Source organism: Passer montanus, unplaced genomic scaffold (genome assembly GCF_014805655.1).
Source record: "Passer montanus isolate IOZ18808 unplaced genomic scaffold, ASM1480565v1 scaffold26, whole genome shotgun sequence".
In the NCBI taxonomy this organism is placed as follows: Eukaryota; Metazoa; Chordata; class Aves; order Passeriformes; family Passeridae; genus Passer; species Passer montanus.
In genome coordinates, this window is record NW_024367261.1 from 5,119,545 (window position 1) to 5,141,859 (window position 22,315).

Genomic DNA, 22,315 nt, shown 5'->3' on the forward strand with positions numbered 1-22,315 from the left:
GAGGCGGGGGAAGGGAGTGTTGTGAACAGTTTAAACAGAAAATCATGTCCTTTAATCCAACCAGCGCCGAAAGCTGCCTCAGGTCCGATAATGCCTCAAAGGCAAAACTCTAGCCTTGAGTTGCAACATGCAGGTTGTGTGAGCTTGTACCCAAAACAGCTCAAAAACAAAGGGAGGAACTTACAAAAATTAAAATCACAGGTTTCTTACTATGTGTCTGCAAAGGCAGCAGAGATGGAGGTAGCTCATCCAATAGTTCATTTGTATGCTGCTGTTGTCATGTTTTTACCAACTATTGTCACATTTTTGTCACGTGTCATATCTGACAGCAGACCATAAACCAAGAATTCTGTTAAATAAGTGATTCTCACTCAGGCATTAGCCCTGGCAGACACCTGCTGGGAGAAATAATGAAACCTCCATTTTGCAATCAACTACATTTTACTGCCTATTCTTGACACTTAATGGTTGTTAAATGTCAGCAGGTCACTGCAAATTTGTGATTTTAAGTGTCTGAGTACCCAAACACAAGTCAGTTCTGAGATATTTTCTTTCCCCTTTGGTTAAATGTTTTTAAAGGAAGAGGCGGGGAGAAAAATGCATTAAAGCCCGGCAGCATTGCAACCTGTTAGGAAAACATCTTTGGAAAGGTCCAAAAAATACTCTGAAACAACCTTTAAAACAAGGCTATCAATACACACAGTTGTACAACCCACATAAATAAACAGCAGGGAAAGAAGAAGATTCTGAAATATGCTGATCAAGGTCCACGGAGTGATTTCATTTTCAAAATGGGTTAAACAAGAGGAAAATGGCAATATAAAGTCGCCCTGGAAAGCTCCCTGACAACCTACCTGCATTGTGCCTGACCAGTGGAAAAAGAGAGAGATTCAAGCTCTGCAGTGTTAACTGAGCATGGTTAAGCATAAAGGCAAACAGAGGATAAAGTCAGATACAGACACTTGCAAGCAGTGGCAAAAAGCCAAGGAATCACAGCCCTTACCTATGAGTGGGAGTTCATCCATGGTAATGCCCTGAGATTTGAGGTGCTTCTTGATACAGGCCAGCCGCTGCACGTTGGGTCCCCAGCGCCTGCCTAGCTTGTGTATGTGCTGAATCTGTGTCACAAACCGCATTTCATCGTTTAGCTTGCACTCAGGTCTCCAGTCTGGAGGAGGAATCACCCTGCACATCCCATACTTCTCTACCTGAGCTCGGACTGACTCAATGTATATCAGTGGGTCATGAAATTCCTTGGTGGAGGGCCTAAGGATGGGAATCTCCCCCAGCATCCCCCACCCAGACTTACTACTGCCCTTTTCGTGCTTTCCCATTGAGTCTTGTGGCTTGTGCAAGGACTCCGCTTGAGAGGTAGAACGATTTTCACAGGAGGCATTTTCAGTTTTGCCATGTGCTTGTTTCCCTGGCGTACTCTTTCCAGCAGTGGCTCTTTTCGGCCTATTCCTTTCCAAACTCTTCTCTGGCACTTCCTTTCTAAGGTGTCCATTGAGCAAAGGCTTTTCTACTGCTGCCTTTTTGCTGGCAGCTTCTGCCAAGTTGACAGCCCCTTTCATTCTCTTGGTGGGCGACTGTATTTTGTCTATGTGATTCGTCTCTTCCAGCCTCCTCTTCGAGTTGCGCAGCCCCTCCCTTAACTGTCTCCCCACCTCCTTAGTGCATGTCTTTTGGTTCAACTTGCCATTGACTTTTACACCATTAACAGCGGTATTGTTAGACTTGGATGCTCCAAGGGATAGCACCTGTTTGCGGGTTTTTGCATTGCTACTTTCTATTTTCCCTGAGATTGTGTGGTTGACAGGTGAACTGGGTTTGTGGTGATTTAGTTTGGTTTCCTTGACCAGTTCTTTCTTGGCTTTGGTGTATGTGACAGTTCCCTTTGTCACTGTTGCAGTGTACTTCACAGTTTTGGACGGTGAAGGTCTGACTTCTCTCATCTTTTTGGCACTGGCTGCATTTGCACTCGGAGATGACATTCGAGTGACCCCGTTGACTTTAGAAACCTGAAATGCCAGAAGTGTTGTAGGAGGAGCAGAAGGAAGGAAACACAAAACAGAAAAGTAAATTAATAATGTGATCACTCAGCTCCAGTTTCCCATTTGCTGGACAACCATATTCTGCAGTCTTGACTCCTGGCCCCATCATACAATCTTCACATAATGGTTTGCACACAGGCAAGAGAGGGGACTAGGCATTTATAATAATCAATTTTTTTAAAGTTAGGGTTTTTAAAAATTTACCAGAAAGCCCCCAGTCTTGCTTTCACAGGGTACAAAGCCTCTGACATTAGGAAGGGTGAGGTTCCTTGCTTGCACTACCCCTATCCTTGTCTACCAGAAAACTGTTACGGGACTACAAAACACATATATAGTCTGATTTACAAACTAATACCTTCATTACCTCTTTTTCAGGCTCTCAAGACACTCTGTCTCTCTCCCACCCAACTTCCTTTATGTGCAGACACATTTCACTACTTCTAAGCAGACAAAATAGGCAGCATATATTATCTACTCTAACAGGCATCTGCACATTTGCAAAAAACACATCGAGATTCAAATCAATTTACGTCCTATCCATGCGTACATATAAAAAGAGATGTGTAACACATTATCCACCCAACAGATCAGCATGGCCATGAAGGATCCAGTCTGTCACACATATTAAATCTTGGGCAGCATATTGTTGCTGAAGTTGGTAATTTGAAATAAAAAAATGTATACAGAAGTCGAATATATATTTTTTTAAAGTTGGTATCTGGGCAATGTTGCTGACACATATTCTATTAGATCATATTGTCAATGAAGCTTAGAAATGCTGAACTCTGCTGCTTTCTGTTAGACATTTAAACTGAGTTCTGAGACTAGAATTTGTATTTTAACTACAAGATGTGTTATGGACCAAAAGCAATCCCCATCTACAAAGGGAACTGAGACAGCTCAGCACTGCCAAAGCTAAACCCCACTACTATAAAAAACAAAGTTCAAGTTCAAAACTCAAACAAATTTCAGCACTTACACAACTTTAAACATTGATTCCTCACCTCCTTAAATGACTGCGAGCACAGAAAAACACATCCAAAAGTCAGAAGCATTGATAAAAGTGCTCAAAGTGAAAGCACACGGTACAATCACCCCTTACCAGCACTCAGGTGAGTAAAACCATTTCCTGCAGAGTTGTAATATTTTCTCCTGTGGGATTTTGAAATCCTTGCCAAATCAGTAAGCATAGCAGCTTCTCTCAAATAAATGCAAGAACTGCAGTCACTTATATAATAAGGATAATATCTAACAGGGATCAAATAGAGGCTGAAAATACTATGTGCTATGGTCTTGCATGCACTGCAAGTGACTTCTGGAAGGGGAACTGAAACCTGAAGATTCTGCATACACACACGTTTGTGAGTATGTTCATGCACATTTTCTCCTCTGTACTACAGAAACTGGAGCAGGAGTAATGATCTTTTAAAAACCATCCATATTCTTGTCCTTCCTGTGCTTGAAAGGTAGAAACACTTAAGGAAAATCCAGTTAACTGATGACATGAGGTTTTACCTTGAGCTTTTCAAAGATGTATGAGGTATCATCTGGAAAGCAAACACTTGCAAACAGAAATGCATTTACCCATTTCCCTTGAAATTTAAGCAGTACTCTATATTTGAAATGCAGGCCTGGATTTAACTTTAACATCACTTCTTCATGCTGCAGAGCAGACATGGGAGGAGAGCTGCTGAGACACTGCCTCTTGCCTGCAGCAGTCACAACAAGCATTGAACATCCCTGGATTTATAAATAGCTGGGAACATTGATTACAGATTTCACCTAGACTAATAAAGAAGAATTGATTGAGAACTGGAAGGGGGAGGTAATCTGGGTGACAGTGATCATGAAATGGGTTTTGATTTCCAAGATGTGACAACAGAAGAGAAAGGACAACAGACTTAAAAAAAAAGAGAAAAAAAAAGAACAAAACGCCTCCAGAAAGAAAAGAAAAATCCACCTGAAAAAATCCAAACCAAAGGAATTTCCACTTAGAGGGAAGGTATAAAGCACAGGCCATTATGGCTGTTCACAAAGTTCTCTAACAACTGGAAAATTAGAAAATGATCAGAGTAGAAAGTGGTAACACAATTATGCGACTAAGGGCAACTGTACAGGAAAAGAAAAAGTACATATTAAAATCAGAAAGGCCAAGGAGCTAAAGACACTTCAGTTAGCAAAAAACTAAAACAGAAAAAAATATATAAATACCTTAAAAATACAAGATAACAAACACTGGAAGAGATAAAGCACCACACAAGGAAAGAAAACAAATAGCCTGACTAAAGTGTTCCTGCTTCTTTTGCATTAACCTTCACCAGAAGTGCCACTGACTGAATATTTATCAGGTACAGAACATAATCCATTTCAGCAAAAAGGCTAGGATAGCAACCCAAATAAGGTGGAAGGTACATAAATTACTTAGGGCATGGCTCCTGGAAATAAGCTGGGGGCAGACAGAGGCTCTACCTAATTTCCAATCCTAAAATAATTTTGGAACAAATCATCAAACAGTTAATTTGCAAACACACAAATGATTCCCCCCCAAAAAAATGTTAAAAACAAAAGAACAAAATCCACCCAGGTTTTTGCCAAAATAGCAAATCTATCAAATTTAATCATCTTTCAACAGACACCTGGCTGAGCAGGTAAAGAAGCATCTCTGCTGCAGCAGGATTCTGGTCACTGTCCCCTGGGACATTCCATCAAACTCCTGAGACACATCCCAGACATAATTACTCTAAAGTGGTGTCACAAGAGACTAAATAAAGTCATCCTCAAGAGAAGTTTTCATTGCTATAGTTTACTGTTGTCCTGGGAGGGCACTTCACGTGTCTTTCTGCAGGGACTTGGCATTGCCTTGATTCTACCAAGTATTTTCATTATTGTAAAACAGTGAAACACACCTGGAAGGAAGAGGCTGGAATCACTCATAGGACAAGATCGAAATCAAAGGCACTCTTGAAGAACCTATTTCAGAGCATCTCTACGGTAAGAGGAAGTGCTATATTTAGGAGGCACAAATCATATACACGTAGGGGAAGAATAACATTTGGGGACCGCAGTGAGCTGCAAAACGCAATGGCAACACAGAGCACACAAATCACTTTCTGAGACCTATTATTAAGCATGTTGAAAGCAAAGGGTAGGAGCACAGGCTTTTCCTAAGGAGAGCTAGACCCAACACTGGGGCCACACTGTGAGAAAAATTTAGATAGAGGAGCAAGTCCCAAAGGAACATGAAGTGCTCAAGTATTTGGAAAGTAAAGATGGTTGCTGAAAAGCCAATGGAGCTGGTCTTACTCTGAAAGAGATCACTGTGGGACAACTTTGTAACAGTCTTCTGATGCAGAAGGAGCTCCTCTGAGAAGAGACAGTAAATGCTCTCTCTATGTTCACGGGGAAAAGAAGGAAGAAAAAAATCTCATTAAATGTCTACAATGATCTGAGGCACAACTAGGAAAACTTGCTCATTAGTAGAAAAGGAAAACACTGGAAGAAGCTGTCAATGGATATTGTGGAATCTCCTCTACAGGAGGTTTTCAGAAGGTTTCAGGAGGCTATAGCTGTATTACTGCACTGTCAGGTATAATCAAGACAAAATCTCAGTGTGAGCAGTCAGGCTGCATGGAGGCACCTTGTCATTCCAGCCTGCTGATGATTTTTTCCGAGGAAGTTGTGACCAGAAGTCTGAAGGGCCACCTGGGGTACTCCTGCAGCAAGAGCTTGTGACATAGGGGCTGAGAACAGAACAGAGCACAGTGCTCATGGAAAAAGGCAAATACCCTCACAGCTTCTATTCAAAGCGAAACATGTCATGAGCACCATCAGCTTTAAGACAGAACCTCCAATCCTAGACTGTAAGCACAATATTTTGAATTTTTATTCAAACTTATCATGGAGTCCAACCATTAACCCAGCACAGCCAAATCCACCAATAAATCATGTCCGTAAGTGCCACACCAATAGGTCTCTTAAATATCTCCAGGGATGGTGACTCACCCCCTTCCCTGGACAGGCCGTTCTAATACCTGGCCCCCCAATTTCAGCAAAGAAATTTATCCTTATACCCAGCCTAAACCTACCCTGGTGCAACCTGAGGCCATTTTTTCTGGTCCTATTTCTTGTCATCGAGAGGAAGAGGTTGACCCACACCTGACTACAGCCTCCTTTCAGGCAGCTGTAGAACATGATAAGGTCACCCCTGAACCCCATTTTCTCCAGGTTCAGCAGCCCCAGCTCCCTCAGCTGCTCCTCATCAGGCTTGTGCTCCAGAGCCTGCAGCAATTGGTTTGTTAGATTTGAACTGGTCTACATATACACCTCTGCATAGCACCTAGGATTCAGCCTCTAAAACCATACACAAAAAATAAACAAGTTGCTAGATAGCAAGCACAGTGATAAGAACAACATTAGCAACACTGAGAACAGTTTTGGTACCAAACAAATCCGAGTTATGCAACTGATCTTGAATTCATTCATAAAAATAGTTCTGTGCTTGTGAGTTGTGCAGAAGTAAATTACCGTATTAGGCCAAGAGAGGGCCCCATTGAACTACATTTCCTATGCTCACAACCCTTTAAATTAGGAAGACTTTGGAAGGTGGCAAAGGAGAATGCAAAAGAGATAAGGAACCTGTGACAAGTGCAAGGGCACACCAGAAGAAGAAAGACATCAAAACAGAAAAAGAGAGGAAAAAAAGAATATCTTTGGTAATTTCTAGCCTCTATTTCCTGTAAGAATTAACAAAACAAAAACACACAAAAATAAACCATGCAAATACAATGATCAAGAAGCAAAAATATAGTGGAAGCAGGAAGAACATGTGACTGACACCCTGGGAGAAAAATCTCCTTTTGGAAAATACTGAAAAAGTCAAAGACACAGGACAACAGCAAGAAATCCAGCAATGGCCCATAACTGGTAAGTCTAGGGTTGTGTACAAAACTAAGGCTTTCTGTCAGGCAAAACATATAATCCACCTTTAATTAGCTAGAGTCATATTTTCATTAAAATTTGTAAGAAAGTTCTTATGCTACTGTGGGTTGCAGAAGAAAATTTAGGTGTCTAATCATTTCTTAGGAAGAAAAAAAAACAAAAACAGAAAAGCCACATCATCTTGACTTAAATCCCCCCTTATTTTCTGAAGCCTGGAGACCACCCCTGCTGATGTGTCCATGTGGTGTGACTGCTGCTTGTGCGGACAGCACCACTTTAAATTTTTCTCCATTGTGTGTCGCACAATCAAAAACATTTAATACTCTACGAAGCAAAACCACTTGGATTGTGGACAAAACTGTTCTACACTTGTCTTTTTCCTTTCAGAAATACCTTCAGAAGTGGCAGCAGTTGACTTTCACCAAAGTTTTAGCCAACCAATCTCTGATGATGTAATTTTAAAGCATTTCACACAAGTGTTCCAGTAGGTTAAAAGAATTAGGAACTGCATTCTTATGTTTTGGGAACTTGTTCAACACCATGAGCTCATGACAGAACATGTCATACCAAGGACCATAAGAAACTGGTACTCACAAAAAAGAAATCCAAAAGGATGCAAAAGAAGGCAGACATTCACACTAATGCTTTGATAAGGGCAAATTGCCATGGTGGAATAAAGAAAAGTCTTAAGAGAGGTACAGACATACTGTGAATAGCCTTCAGGATCTCAAATCTGATTTAGAAGGTAATACAAATTTGGTGGAGGCGTTTCAGGAGAACTTAAACCACCACTGAAACACACAGCATTAAAGATTTCCTCAGCAACAGCATCACTGCTTTTCTTTTTGCCATTTTTAATTTCCAAGCCTGTGACTCAGAGGTGCCATTTAAAGGCCTTGACAGCCCTCTACAAGATGGCAATTCCAGCTGCACTGAAGACCAGGTCAGCCTACTTAGAAGAAAAATCTTTAGATGTCAGCAAGTAAAGACTGTCTCCAATCAGTCCACTGAGAATTCATCACTGCAAAACAACCAACCAACTAACAAAACAACCAAACCTGAACAAACCAAACAAAATCGCAACAACAAAACTAAAAACAAAACAAAAATCCATAAAAACCCCCAAACAAACAAACAAACAAACCCCACCAAACAAATTAACATCCCTTGCTCCCCCCCATCCCCCCAAAACCCCCAAAAGGCTTAAGTGCAGCAAGCTTTCTGTACTGCATGCCCTGGTGCAGGTACTCTGCTAACCCAGTCCCAGCCGGAATAAGGACAGTCACACGCACTGAAAGACTGGTCTGCTAAACTTTCGCACCTGAATTCAAGTTAGGTTGAAACAAATCCCTTGCTGAATTTTTTTGCTAGCTTTCAACCAAGTAACATGGAACTCTAAAAACTTCTCCCACCACGTATCTTCATTGCAATATTTTGGAGCATCCTGTTTATACATCAGACAAAACATTTTTCCCAGGCTCTGGGGTTTGTGCTGCCCATGTGCAAACCAAGACACCCAAGTGCATTGTCAGGTTCTCCACAGCACCACTGAGCCACTGAGAGAAGCCACACAGATCAGCTCCTTCTTCCATGTGCTGCCAGCCTTGGCAGTGTCAGCACAGAGTGCCAGTCAGAAAGGTTTCATAAACAGCAACGTGAACTTTACTCTTTTATATGAATATACTGGATAATAAAAAGGGTTGTAAAGCATGCTTTATCATATTGACTTCCCATGTACATATTTTTCTTTTTTCCTTTTTTTTAATCACTGAAAATTAACTCCCTGCTGCTCCAGAGGATGCTTTTATGGATCGCCACACGTTCAATCTACACCAAGCAGTGGAAAAAGGAGCTTAGAACCTTAAAAGCCTTTGTTTCCCCATGTGTCCACAGCAGAGTACAACTTATTACCTGTTTCCTTAAGTCCTGAGCCGATCTGTGAAGAGTGTGGTGGTTGTTAGCCGTGAGCCCTTTCGTAGAGGAGCCAGTGTTTGTAGTAGCGTGGTGATTAGCAGCAGCCTGGTCTTTTCGACTCTCAGCCTTATGTTCGCTGTTCCTCTCCTTCCCTGGGGTGGCCTCTTTGCTTTTGTGTTTCTGAGCAGGTTCTTTCTCCTTCGATGATTTGCTGGACCCATTGAAAACTGAGAAGAGAGAAAATCAGGTTATTAAGGGGGAAAAAAAGAAAAGAAAAAGTATGCAAGAGCAAACACTTCATTCAAAACATCACAATTTTCTCTGCTCTCAGTGCTGGATATTTAGTGAATGCCTTCTTATATCTGAAGTTAAATCAATATAGAAATAGCACTATTTTGCATATTTCTTTAGATGAACAGATTTACTAAAGTATTTCCTCTGCTTGTTAGCACACATTATCTTCAGTATCCAAATTAAAACATACAAGGTATATTACTGTTTTGACTGACCTAAATTTAGAATTATGAGTTTGATTTTTACTTATGACAGTTTTAATTATATTTTTTTTGCTCTGGCAGTGAGGGAATTCTAAACATAACCTAAACAGAAAAAAGGTTTATTTTTATACCAATGTAGAAGAAAGGAAACGTTCCATGAAAAAGCATGTTTTGTTTTCATCAATACCCGAACTGCTGAATCAAACTGACAGCAGTTTGCCTATAGCAGACAAGCTGCAAATAGATAAAGGTACTTTTCCAAAAAAAGGAAAATACTAAAACCATTTTGGAACATGTGACATGAAGTAACACTGGGACCTGTGCTGAGCACCTTAACCTGTAAATGAAGGGATAAGAAAGCGTGGAACAGACACCTTTATTTCTTGTACACTAAATATTATGCGAATATATACAAACAAGTTTTGTTCATTCTCTCTGCTGAATTTATTTAAGGAGAGTCACTGCTCTTCTGTTGTCAGGGAACATGAAAAGCTGAAGCTCAAACAAACAGAAAATCACATCACATTTCTCTGTTTGTTGATCAGAAATGTGCTGAATTCATGTCAGTGATGCACCCTCTTCAGTGGAGCACTTGACAGAGGTCCCCAAGACTTGTGATCCAACATCCACAATGGCAAATGCCCTCCTGCCTTTTACTCTTGATTTCTACCCGTCTTTCTTTGACACGGTTTACGAAGGGATGCAAACAAGAAACTTCATAAATACTAAACAGCACAGCTATGTGAAAACCTTATTTATTACACACAACATTCACCATCTGTTTGGGAATAGTAACTAAATGCACAAAATTACTGTTTTCTTGTGAAATGAAAGCCTTCTTTTGTCACTAAAGGTGATATTCCTACAACACACACCTTCTTATCAAAGTTGTGAAGCTTAGCTACCTCTACAGATGTAGAGTATTAACAGCAGGAGCAGCGTTAAGGGTAGTAACAAAATCCAAACAATCCTGCTGGACAGAAGAGGTGCAGCTAAGCTACTCTTGAGCCAACCCTACCTCCAAACCTTCCCAAGCAGCTATCCAGCTTCCTGCAGCCGAAACCCCAGCAAACTATTGACAAATTTAATTTTCAGATCGCTTATCATATTTTCAGTTCCCTTATCATATTCAGTCAGTCATAAGTGTTGAAGCAGATTACTTAAAAAAGAAAAAACTGCGATTGCTTTTCCTCCTCTCTTCCTTCCCACCTGCATAAATAGAATAAGAATGAGAGAAAAGCTGTTAGCAGTGGAGTCACTACAAATTTCTCCATGGTTCTGTCACTCCTGAGCTCAGGAGCAACTGGTGCTGCCCCAGCCAGCCAAGGATTTCTCAGTGATTTCTGCAAAAATCACGCAACCCTTTGTGTCTCATTTCCAGTGATGGAACTGATAATAATTGCCAACCCCTCTCAGGAAGTTCATGGCAATACATTCATCCTCCTTTGTAAAGAATTCTCACATCAGATGGAAGGCACTACAGATGCACAAAGCATGACTATTTATTTTTAATAAGACATAGCACAAACAACCAATGGCAGCTTTGTTAATATGTATTTTATCATTTAGAGAGATGTCTTCCTTTGAAGGGAACAAATCATATGTAATGATCTGCTCCTACAGAAACATTCAAGTTAGAGATTAATTTTCTGCAATCAGTTGCCACTTTAAAAATCGAAGATTACTAAAACAGAAAACACAGCCAAAAAGCAAAATTGTGCACTTCTTGGGTTCACAAAAAAAGAAGGAAAAAAAAGAAGGAAAAAAAAAGAAGAAGAAAACATGAGACAAGGTATATTTTATATGCAACAGCTCATTAAATTTAAGTGTCGTGGGAACCCTGCCAGTTTTACCCTCTGAGTAATTATCTTTTGTCTTAATTTGTAAGATTCTTGAAAGGGGGAAGAGAGATACAGGAGGAAAAAAACGTTCAGTCTCACAGGAAAAGCTTAAAAAGCTAGTGTTTGAAAACACAACAAAGGGAGATGTAGATGCAAAACAGTTTTTGCCACACTGTCTTCCAGTTAAACAGTAGATGGTATCAGTTTCTATAAAAATCAGTATTTGTTTCTTGCAACACCTAGATTACTGTTATATCCAGCTACTTTATATCCAGCTATAAAGCCTTTCCGCAATAGTAAGTTCAGAAAAATTCACAAACATACTATGTGAGCAACTATCTAAATGTTAACTTGATTAATTACAAAATGCCATCGCAAGCCAAGCATTTAGGGACAGATAAAATCCCAGAGACAGTGATTTTCCTCCCGTCTCACTAAAAATGTTGAAGCAAGTTATTTACTTAGTACAATACATGATTAAACTGTGGCCCCAACAGCTAGTAAGACAGTTCAGAGAAAAAATGTATCAACAAAAATTACTAAAGCCCCCCCCCCAATCTTGTTGTTGAAGAGTAGCTGATAATAAGCCAGCAACACCCACTTCTCAAAGGAAAGAAAACAATAACCCCCCAAAGCCTCTGCAATAAATATTACTGAGACCAAATTTGATTAAACAATGAAATGATTACTGATTCTTTTGTGCCTTCTTATGCAGCAAATGGCATTCTCCTTCATGTCTGCCAGCTCCTAAGTATTTCTGATGCACTCAGAAAATCAGAAAAGATGTATGTTGTGCTTTATGAACCCCTGACACGTGTGTTCCATGAACATCTCCCATGTTAGAAATAAGTCTGATACTCAGAAAATCAGAAAAGATGTGTGTTGTGCTTTATGAACCCCTGACACAGTCTGACACGTGTGTTCCATGAACATCTCCCATGTTAGAAATAAGTCTGACATGCCAATATCCAATGTTCTGGTCCCATTCACTTCAGTTCCTTGCTAAAGAGTATTCAGTAAAGGTTTCACCCTTGAAGCAGTAATGTCACTAAAAGACAGAAAGACAAAAAACCAAGTCCAACCTACACTAGTGGTGAAACTTGCATTCCTGAAGCAGAAATGATGTGTAGTCTTGAATTATGATTATTTTTTACTACCTTACTCTGTATTTCCAGAACAGTTTTAGTTAAAGGTAAGAAGCACTACTAACAAGCAATTCAAAGTGTAAGTAAATTATTAGTGTTCAGACACTCCAGATAGAATAAATGGATATCGTTATACTTGCATCCATTTGAATGCTTATTCTCAAAATGCTGTGTCCTCCAAAGCTATTACTATTATTAAACTGAAACAATAAGAGTCCCACAGTGAAATACTTGTGGGTCTTTTGGTTAGCAGTGATGATCAAATGCAAAGAAACTGAACCACTACATTCAAAACTCACAAGCACTGGGGTTTTTTAAACCACTGATATAATTTATGGCAGCAGAGCAAAACCTTATGGCAGGCATGATCCCCATGGATATATAACAGTGCTCCCTGCATCAGGGGAACTAGACCCCAGGCACCAATACTCACCCAGGATCCCATACTGGGACTTTGGGGTATCTCATTTGAAACTGTGATAAAGAATCCCTACACAAACCAATGCAAACTGTGCAAATTGTGCCTCTATTAGGTGCAGCCATAGTAACAGCTAAAAAAAAATTTTTGGTCAAGTAAAGCCACAGATGTGCTCAATTACTACAGATTAACTAAGCATTTACTACAGGAATTGACACTGTAGTGGGCGATAAACATAATGTGTTTTCAGCAATTTTCGGAAGTATTCCTACAAATTAATTTGCACACAAACACTTCACAGGATACAGCCAGCCAGCCATTCAGAAGCTAATTTATAATATGCACAATAATCAGGCTTTCACTGTGGAGGCAGCAGAATTACTGGATTTGGTTCAGTCAGCTATTGACTCCATGGACAAAGCTTTGTTTCACAAGCTCTCCTGGAGGTTATTCCTGCACCTGATATGCTTTGCACTTGAGATAACTGGGGAGTTATCTGGGAGTTTAATATGGACTGCAGAGTACAGAACCCTTTTGCTGTATGCCAGTGGCTGGGAGATGAAGGCATGGGCCATACACATGTGCTGCATGTTGCAGAGCTTGCACTGTATAAGGCAAGTGATGGCGCATTCATAAAACCATCCAGAAAACAGAGGGGAGATAGAAGTGAAAGGGAGAAGTTTTGTTTTTAGAAGGAGAAAAGGGAACCTTGCCAATACTGTGAACCCGAGCCAGCTACTCCAGTGTTGTTACATACATCATGTTTGGGAAGAGATGTAGTATTAATCAACTTTCTGGCATGGAGTATCCATTACTGGACAAAAACATTCTTGCTCTGGCTTTAATTCAGTTCTAAGTCACTGTGAAAACATTTACGTGGCTCTCAAACTGCGTTAAAGGACCCAGGCAATAATTCTTTTCCCCTCCCAGAGGAACTAAAACAACCTTATACTTCCATAAAACACAGTATTTTAATACTGCCAATTGTTTTCCTTAAATGTCGGGTATGTTCTGACGTCCACAAATCATTTCCAAGGACAGAAGCTGTCTTCTGGAGCTCCTCAACATGCTCTGCCTACTCGGAGACAGGAGCAAAGGTGTACTTCAGAAAAAAAGCCCAACACCACATCATATGAAAACATGTGGTATTGCTGTTTCCGCACCTCCCAAGCCCTAATGCAACACCACTCCATTTCTCAGTGGACAACACCGCACGAAAATTTCCATAGCTGCATGCTAGCAGGAGTCAAACAGGAGAGCCGTGGCAGAAGGGTAACACTGAATTCGTTTCTTGACACCATCAATAACACAGCTCAAGCCCTGCACGCACAGGAATATATTGGGCCACCGGGAGAAGCGTTATTGGTATGAGACACCGCGCCACCGCTTGCAAAAATTCAATACCAAGTGTCTCGTCTCAGCACAAATTCATTACTCTCACCTAACCATTACGACACAAACAACATCAAAAGGGTCACTCACTAAGCAGCAAGTCCATACAAGAAGTGTCTGTCTGTTATCACGAGTCTCGCACCAGGATAACAATTCAATTTTAATTTTATTTTATTTTTTTTTAGCAACTTCCAGCTCCCCTATTCTTCTCCACAGGTCATACATCTCGCTACTGAAAATCCGCAAATCCCCAAATGTGTTGTGCCTGATTTGCATATTTAAGTATGCAAATTACTGCAAACCGGGTAATTTTCGTGTTACATATTTTTGCAGAAAAATTAAATGTGCAAAAATGTTTATTGCAACAATTACTGGTTCCATGGTCTTTCAACAAAAGACTGTAAATCATCAAAATAATTGCCTACCCATTAACTATTGCAGCACGCTGTCTGAAATGTTCTCATTCTTTATAATATATTTTTCTTCTAAATGTTCACCTCTTCAGGATTAGTTTCACTAAAAATTATGTACATGCCTAAGGCTCTGTCTCATGTATCCACCCACAAGTACCAAATTCCGTTAAAAGCCAAACTAAATAAAGAACTCCAACCATAAATTAGAATTTTCTCACAACACACTCAAACAGTAATGTATGTAAAAGATGTGCCATTCAAGCCCAAGATACATAAATGCTGCATTGAACTACTCCCTGAAATAAGAAAGAAAGCTATCTACGATCTTTTCCTGCATCATCTTTGTACTACTACACATGTAAGGAAATTACTCTGCTAAATTATCCATTGCAAATTGAGAAGTGAAATATTCTGTGTTTCTGGTAAGCGAGTAGGACAGCACTGAAGCAGAGTACAGTGTTTCTAGCAATGCTTACTTACTATGCACTACTGCCAGGTCTGTTTTGAAATTTGAGCCCCAGGAGGAAAAAACAAGCATCTATACAATTTTCTCCCCTGCTCATTTCAGGCAAAAGGCATGCAGAGCAGTTTTTATCTCGTCATGTTAACAAAACACAGCACGATCCAGCAAGCATTTCTGACCCTGTAGGTTTTGCTGGCACACTGAAGCTGAATTATTCCTGCTCAGGACACCAGACTCGCCCTTCATAAACAAGTTTGGTTACAAATAACGATGGTTAATTCTGTTTTCCTAAAAGTAAATTAGAACTTAATTGTCTGTCTCTGGCATCCAGAGACAACAGGACATTCCCAGGTATGCTGGCCCAGATGTGCACTCCTCTCCGCCCTTGAGCTGCTGTGCTGGTGTGAGAGATATCTAATTCCCCAATCATTCTTCCTGAGAAAATTAGCCAACCATTATTAGAGGAACTGTAGCCTGCTGCATGCAATGTCTAAGTTGTCTACACAACTGTATCTGCTGCTCCTCCTGAGGCACTTTTCCAGCCCACAAGCCCTTTCAAGTAGAGTAATGCCTATCCTCCTGTGCTCCTGAGATGGGACTGATAACCCAACAACTCCCCAGCTCCACCTTCCAGCTCTCTATCACAGCCTGCCTAGCAAAAGACTTGGCACCTGCAAACATTTTTCTTCAGGAGCCTGCAGAGAAAACCTTCCATTGTGCCACAGAATGAAATCAAACTAGAATTTATTTAGTTGTGAGGAATTCAAAGAATTAGGTTTAAAGGAACAAAGACCTAAGCCTACCCTCTTACCTACAACTTGGAATTTCCTCTGAGCAGTGGGGAGATGCTATTTAGACCCAATATCTCCAACATCTCCCCAGAAAGACTTGCACGCTCCCTTTTACACACTCCCATGAATGCAGGGGATAAACACTTCTCCTGCCAAACATTTCACTTTGCTCTTTTACGGCTGGATGTGTGTGCAGCACATCAGCAGCACTATGAGAGGAGGGTGAAAAGGCACAGGTAAGAATTTGACGCTTTAAATGTATCTGTGTATGCAGTAAGGTTGGAAGGCAACAAGTCAGTTGAGCCAATTATTTCATCTTGTGCCGCAAGCCATGCCACGTGCTATACGTGCTTCCCATTCACACTCAGGCATTCTCGATTGAGTTAGCTCCCCAAAAGGTGGCTCAACAGGCTCAGTTATAACAAATAATTTGGTGTGCAACCTTAATAATACCCCATACTGGTGTCAGAAGAGGATATTGACAAATGACTTCGCCCAGAAAAACTGTTGGCCCCCACTGTGCAGAAAGCAATCATTTGACACTGTCTAATGACATTAATCAAGCTCTGAACTTTTGTTGTTGTATGTCATAGCAAATGCTTAGCATTTTCAGGTCCAAAGTGCTTGACTAGACATTGTATATTAAAAACAAAAGACTTTAATTCATTAAAAATAGACTCTCACGCTAGATTAAGTTCATTTGCTGCACCCGTCCCTGGTCTGCCTTTGTGTGTGGTCTCATTTAAAACAGACACATAGGAACCAGAACCTACTTCATTCACATGAAACAAAAATACTATTGGCTGTCAACCAACATAACAGACACTGAAGAATGGGAATACCCCTGGGTAAGGAAATTTTAATTAAAAAAAAAAAGAGAAGAAGGAAAAAAGGAATTACAATGACGAAGAAGAAGCAGCTGCCTTCTCTGGGAATTCCTGTTTCTTCACCTTTGTCAAAACATCTCACATTGTCTCCTATGTATTTTATAAAGGTCTTTTGCAGCTCTATTAAAGCAGCAGCTTCATTTACACTCTCTCTGATCTATATTGATAAAGATTATGAAGCCATTATATGGCTCATTATGTTTGCCTTTACTCACCCCCAATTAAGATTTCAGGTGTCTCTGGTTCTGAGCTAATTTCAAAGTGGCTGCCATCTGGGACATTCTTATAGAACACCATCAGCTCCTTTTGCAGTGATATATCACATTTTAAACTCTAAGGGAACAGTTCTGTTATGTGCAGCCTCATTTTCCATATGCAGAGTTTTGTGCCTCTTATTTTGGGGGGGTTACTTAGAAATCCTAAGTGCCAAGTTTTGATCTATGGCTGGTAAAGCATTAAAGCTCCTGGTCACAGCTGACAGTTGAATGCCATTAGGCATAACATCCCCTTGCAATTATCCACAAATCATTCACAAAAGGTGAGTTTTGGAGCTTGGGTTTGCAATGAAAACAGATTCAGATGCAGTCATGAAAAAAAATGTGGCATATGTAACAAAGGCACCCTTTATAGCAAACTCCCTTTTGAAAGGCAGAGATGAGGATCAGCACAGTGAAGTAATTGGGATTTACTAATCTCTTCTTTGGAGTAAGGTAGCATGAAAGAACAAACAGAGCAGGCACAGGTCACCTCTCAAAAAGTGCACTGTGAAGACACCTTCCTCTCAATCCTCCTACAAAAAGGAGCAGAGCTGAAGGGGCAGTCGCCAAAAGAAAGATTCTCATGGAAAACTAATAGTGAGGAAGGGAACAGAGAGCATAGGCTACATTTTGAAACTATGTCAGACAAAGATAGCACAGTTATGAAACAAGAGCTCCTGCTGGAGCAAGAACCACATCACACAGGATGCTGGCAGGGGAGCATTACAGCAGGCTCAAGAAATTTTCAGCACGGCTTTAAATCTTCCATTATACAGTAGGTAATGTTGCAATATACGTGGATCCATTTTTCAAGATATGGCACAAGGATATTGTGACACAATTACTGTGCAATTAATGCAGCTTTTGCTGATTTGCAGAGAAATAACTGACTTGAAAAAGTTTCTTCCATAAAATTTTTCAATCAACAATATGAATGTGGTATCAACCTACTGCAAGTGTGATCTCAATACTGTATGAGAGGAATTAAGTGTTGCCCCTGGCATGCGTTTTGATAACACTTATGAATGCTTATATTTAACTTTGATAAAGTAATTCTAAATTAAGCATCCGTCTCAAAAAAGCCAGAGAGTGTGACTGCGTCTGTATACATACATAAATACATCTCATTGGATCACAGGGTTTTTTTCAGGTTGGAAAAGATTTTGAGATCATTGAATCCAACCATAAACCAAAACCAAGTTCTACCACTAAAACATCTCCCTCAGTGCCACATCTACACAACTTTTAAATACCTTCAGGGATAGTGACTCAACCACTTCCCTGGGCAGACCTGACAACCCTTTCAGTGAAGAAATTCTTCTTAATGCCCAATCTAAACCCTTCCTGGCGTAACTTGCCATTTCCTCTGGTCCTATTGCTTGTCACATGGAGAAGAGACTGACCCCCACGTCAGTATATACATATATGTGTGTATATATGTGTGTATATAATTCCAGCCCTGCAGCAGTTCTGCCACAGAGTTCAAATTGTCAGAACAAAGAGGTTAAAGCACAAGATGCTAAAATTGCATCTTACTCCACCACTTCTTCAATCAGACCTAGAAGAACAGACGAGGACTGAGCACATTCAGCTCACATATTCCTTTACTAGGGGGTGCAGGAGAACAGCACTACTTAGGACCTACCTTGCCCATTTGGTACGTGCTTATGTGTTTTTCCTTTCCTAGGGGTTGACTGGCATGATGATGAAGCATTGTTTGTGGCTGTTTTTGTGTCCTCTGTCTCCTCCTCCTCCTCTTCTTCATCCTCATCATCCTGAGAGCTTCCAAAATATACCATGTTGCTGGGCAGGGCTGGAGAACCTGATCATTATAAAGAAATGGCTCATTAGCATCATTATATTCACTTACTGCACTAACCATATTGATCACAACCTACTTCAGTGTCCTCCACAGCAAGGGGAGAGTGGGACTCGGAGCTGGGAGGTCACACCAGTGCATGACTAACTAGAGGGTTTTTATTTATTAGTTTTTACCAACAGGATACACATGGTCTTGAAAAGCAGGGTTCTCCCGCCCTCAAGCACATTCTATTCATACTCCAGACAATCAGTCTTGCTACAAGCCCTAATTAATAACTCTGGGTATTCAGAAAAGGACTAATGCACATGCTTAATTTCAAATGCGTGCTCAAGTGCCTTGCTGAAATTCTAACTCACAACTAGAAGCTTACAGCTTTTCCAAACAGAAGAAAAAAGAGCAAAAAACCAGTCTGCACTGCAGTGATATTTCTAAGTTATCATCACAATAAAGCATTTGAAGTTCACAATACTTTGCAGACCTCTACAATATTGTACACAATATTTTGCAGAATTCTGCAGTGAGAAACAAAGAGAAAAGCGAAGACATTGAGAAGTTTATTTGCATGGAGGATTCCTGGCAAAGGAGAAAAGAGAGGAAAGGCCTTCTGATTCCCTGTGTGCTCCTCTTGAGGATGCTGCTTGTCATCTCTTGAGCACTTTTCCCATGATGCTCCCATGATTTTTAAATGTACAAATACAGCTGACAAATAATGGGCACCTTCCCATGAGCTCAAAATCACTTTCTACTTCAACATGAGTCTCCGGTCCATCCCCCAGAGGGACAGGTACCCTAGGAGCCTTCTGGTTATTCCCAAAGAAAAATTTCTTATAAAGAAAGGGAAAAAAGTATAGTCACACATTTAGATAATAGCAACTTCATTTATTTTCCTGTAGCTAAATAAAACAAAAGGACAAAAGAGAACTGGGCTAGAGACCAACACAAGGTAGTAGCTATTTGACTGTTGCTTCCTTAGGAAGCACTTCTAGCTTCAAGCTCTTCAGAACTGCAATTCTGTGTTTGGTTTGTTTTTGAGTTGTTGGTGTTGCCACTGCAAACAACTAACTATAGGTTATTTTTTGATTGCATATTTCTGCTTCCACCAGGATTGTATAAAATACTCTTATAACTATAAAAATTACTTTTTAATGAATGAATTACCTAAATATGGCACAAAAACTGGCTTTTCTGCAATGAATCATCCATTCCTAAATATACTGGTTTTGATTGGGATGGAGTTAATTTTCTTCCTAGTAGCTGGAACAGGGCTATGTTTTGGATTTGTGCTGGAAGCAGCGTTCGTAACACTGGGATGTTTTAGCCATTGCTGAGCAGTGCTTGCACGGTCTCAGGGTATTTTTTGCCCCTTTTTCCTACTGCCCTACCAGCAAGCAGGCGGTGTGCACAAGGAGCTAGAGGGGACACCGGCTAACTGGCCAAAGGGATATTCCAGACCATAGGACTGCTCTCAGCAATAAGAGCTGGGGGAAGAAGGAGGAAGGTGAGGACATTCAGTGCTACACCATTTGTATTCCTGGGTAACCATTTTATGTGGTGGAGTCCTTCATCCTGGGGATGGTTAAACACCTGCCTGCCAAAAGTGCGTAGCAAATTAATTCCTTGTTCTGCTTTGCTTGCAGCTTTACTTGCCTAATAAAATGCCTTTATCTCAATCCATGAGTTTTCTTACTGAAAACTGACCCTTCCAATTCTCTCCTCCATCCCACTGAAGGCTGAGGCCCCACCTGTAAAGATGTTGACTTTCAGCCTCTGTAACAGCCCCTTTGGAACTCTGGCTGCCTCAGGGAGAAGCAGAGACTCCTCACCAGCATCCTGTGCTGTGTGTGAGTGGTAGCCCTGGACAGCCAGGATAAACACTACAGCAGCATTGAGGGCATGATGATCCTTCCCCCCTGAAATTGTGCATTCTTCCATCCAACCTAGACAGAAACGTATGGACACATGTGGTTATCCTAGGGGAAAGGGCTTTTGCATGCCACAGTTCTCATGTTTCTATAGACTAATGATCAAATTAAGACTGCTGACATATCTCACAGCATGCAAGCTGTAGCAACTTACAGAAACAAAAAACCGTCATGTTTTTTATGTAAGCCCAGAACTTTCTGGCACAGTCTAAACAATCAAACATAGTAGGTAAGAGGTGCTGAGAGGCACATTAATTCTTCTGCTCATAGGGGAGTTTTAAGTCTCAACAGCAACTAACTAGAAGACTCTAAAATAGTTGCTCCTAAGACAGTGCTGCCTGAAAAATAAGTTCTTTTTTTCTTCCATCTAGGTACCCAAATGCGTAGTGCGGATTCAGAAACTGTATGCAAGTGCATCAGTTCTAAGAAGAATCCGAAGTCTGACACCATTATGCATTAACAAATGGTGGCATAAAAGAACCTTACTGTTTGGAACCCTCAAATATAGATTCAAACACAGACTGAAATCCCCCTATTATAATTCGAGAAATAGTCAGAAAATTTATCCTTCTGAGACACTAAAATAGGAGTCTAGATATAGTGTCTTCATCTTCCTTGGAATTCCACATCTCTGAGCTTTTTTGGCAGCTGTTTTAAACAGCTACCAACAAAAATGTATCATCTGCAATGCAAATGTTGTTATTACAATAGCAATCTTTTTTTTCCTTCTTAAAGCAGAGAATAAAGTACAGTACTGTGTCAGTCTGTTTAGAAAGGAGAGACAGTCTTACCCAAGTTTGAGAGCAGGCACAAACTTCACCTAACTCCTGGTATTCAATCACTGTAATCTCAGTGCATAAATCTCCTGTCAGAATGACAGTTTTTAATTCTTTCCAATCGAGAACTACGAACAACAATGGCTAAACTGCATTCCTGGGACAGCTGGGACTGTTTGGGAAGTACATTTCCAGAGAAATTAGACTAGCAACATCCAATAACACAGGAGAGTCCTGCTAACGCTCACTTTATTGATCTAAGTGCTCTGCAATATGAGACCTTGGAGAAAAGCTGGCGTTCAGTCTGGGTCTCCTCCCCTCCTTCCCACCAGCTTTTCCTACATATTTATTAAATTTGACTTGCCAAACAGAAAGAAAGAAAGAAAAAAAAAGTATGGACTTGCACATTTTTGTTCTTTTTAAGCATTGGTACTGAAAGAAATTTAAAAGCTCTGAGTTTTCTTGCTTAATTTTTGTATTGGAACTATTTTTATCCTCATCTTTTATAACACTATCCCAGTTCTGGAATAGCCTCAAATAATTTGTTCGCAAATATGTGTTGAACTGGTAAAAACCACTTTCACTTTAAGCCTATGTAGCTAAACATGTCCAAAAGGCTGAGAAAACACTGGTTTAAAATATTGAAGCAGGCTGGCCAAGCTCAAGACATTGCAAATTCCCTTTATGAGCAAACTGAAGGGAAGACATGCCTGTAAGTACACTGTGATTTCATTCAAGCTGAAAGAATGAAAATTATGCTTATTAAACAACACCTAACGTGTGAG

General features: G+C 40.4%; 1 protein-coding gene across 4 annotated transcripts in view; it reads right to left on the reverse strand.

Moving 5' to 3' along the window:
* Positions 1 to 22,315, reverse strand: part of JARID2 (jumonji and AT-rich interaction domain containing 2) — a 214,855-nt gene that overhangs the window by 26,317 nt on the left and 166,223 nt on the right. For all 4 annotated transcript variants that reach the window (XM_039711969.1, XM_039711971.1, XM_039711970.1 and 1 more), the window contains exons 5-7: positions 18,656 to 18,832; positions 8,904 to 9,133; positions 1,004 to 2,021 (exon numbers count right to left, since the gene is read on the reverse strand). In XM_039711969.1, coding sequence (XP_039567903.1) covers positions 1,004 to 2,021; positions 8,904 to 9,133; positions 18,656 to 18,832 — 1,425 coding nt within the window. The remainder of the gene's footprint in view (positions 1 to 1,003; positions 2,022 to 8,903; positions 9,134 to 18,655; positions 18,833 to 22,315) is intronic.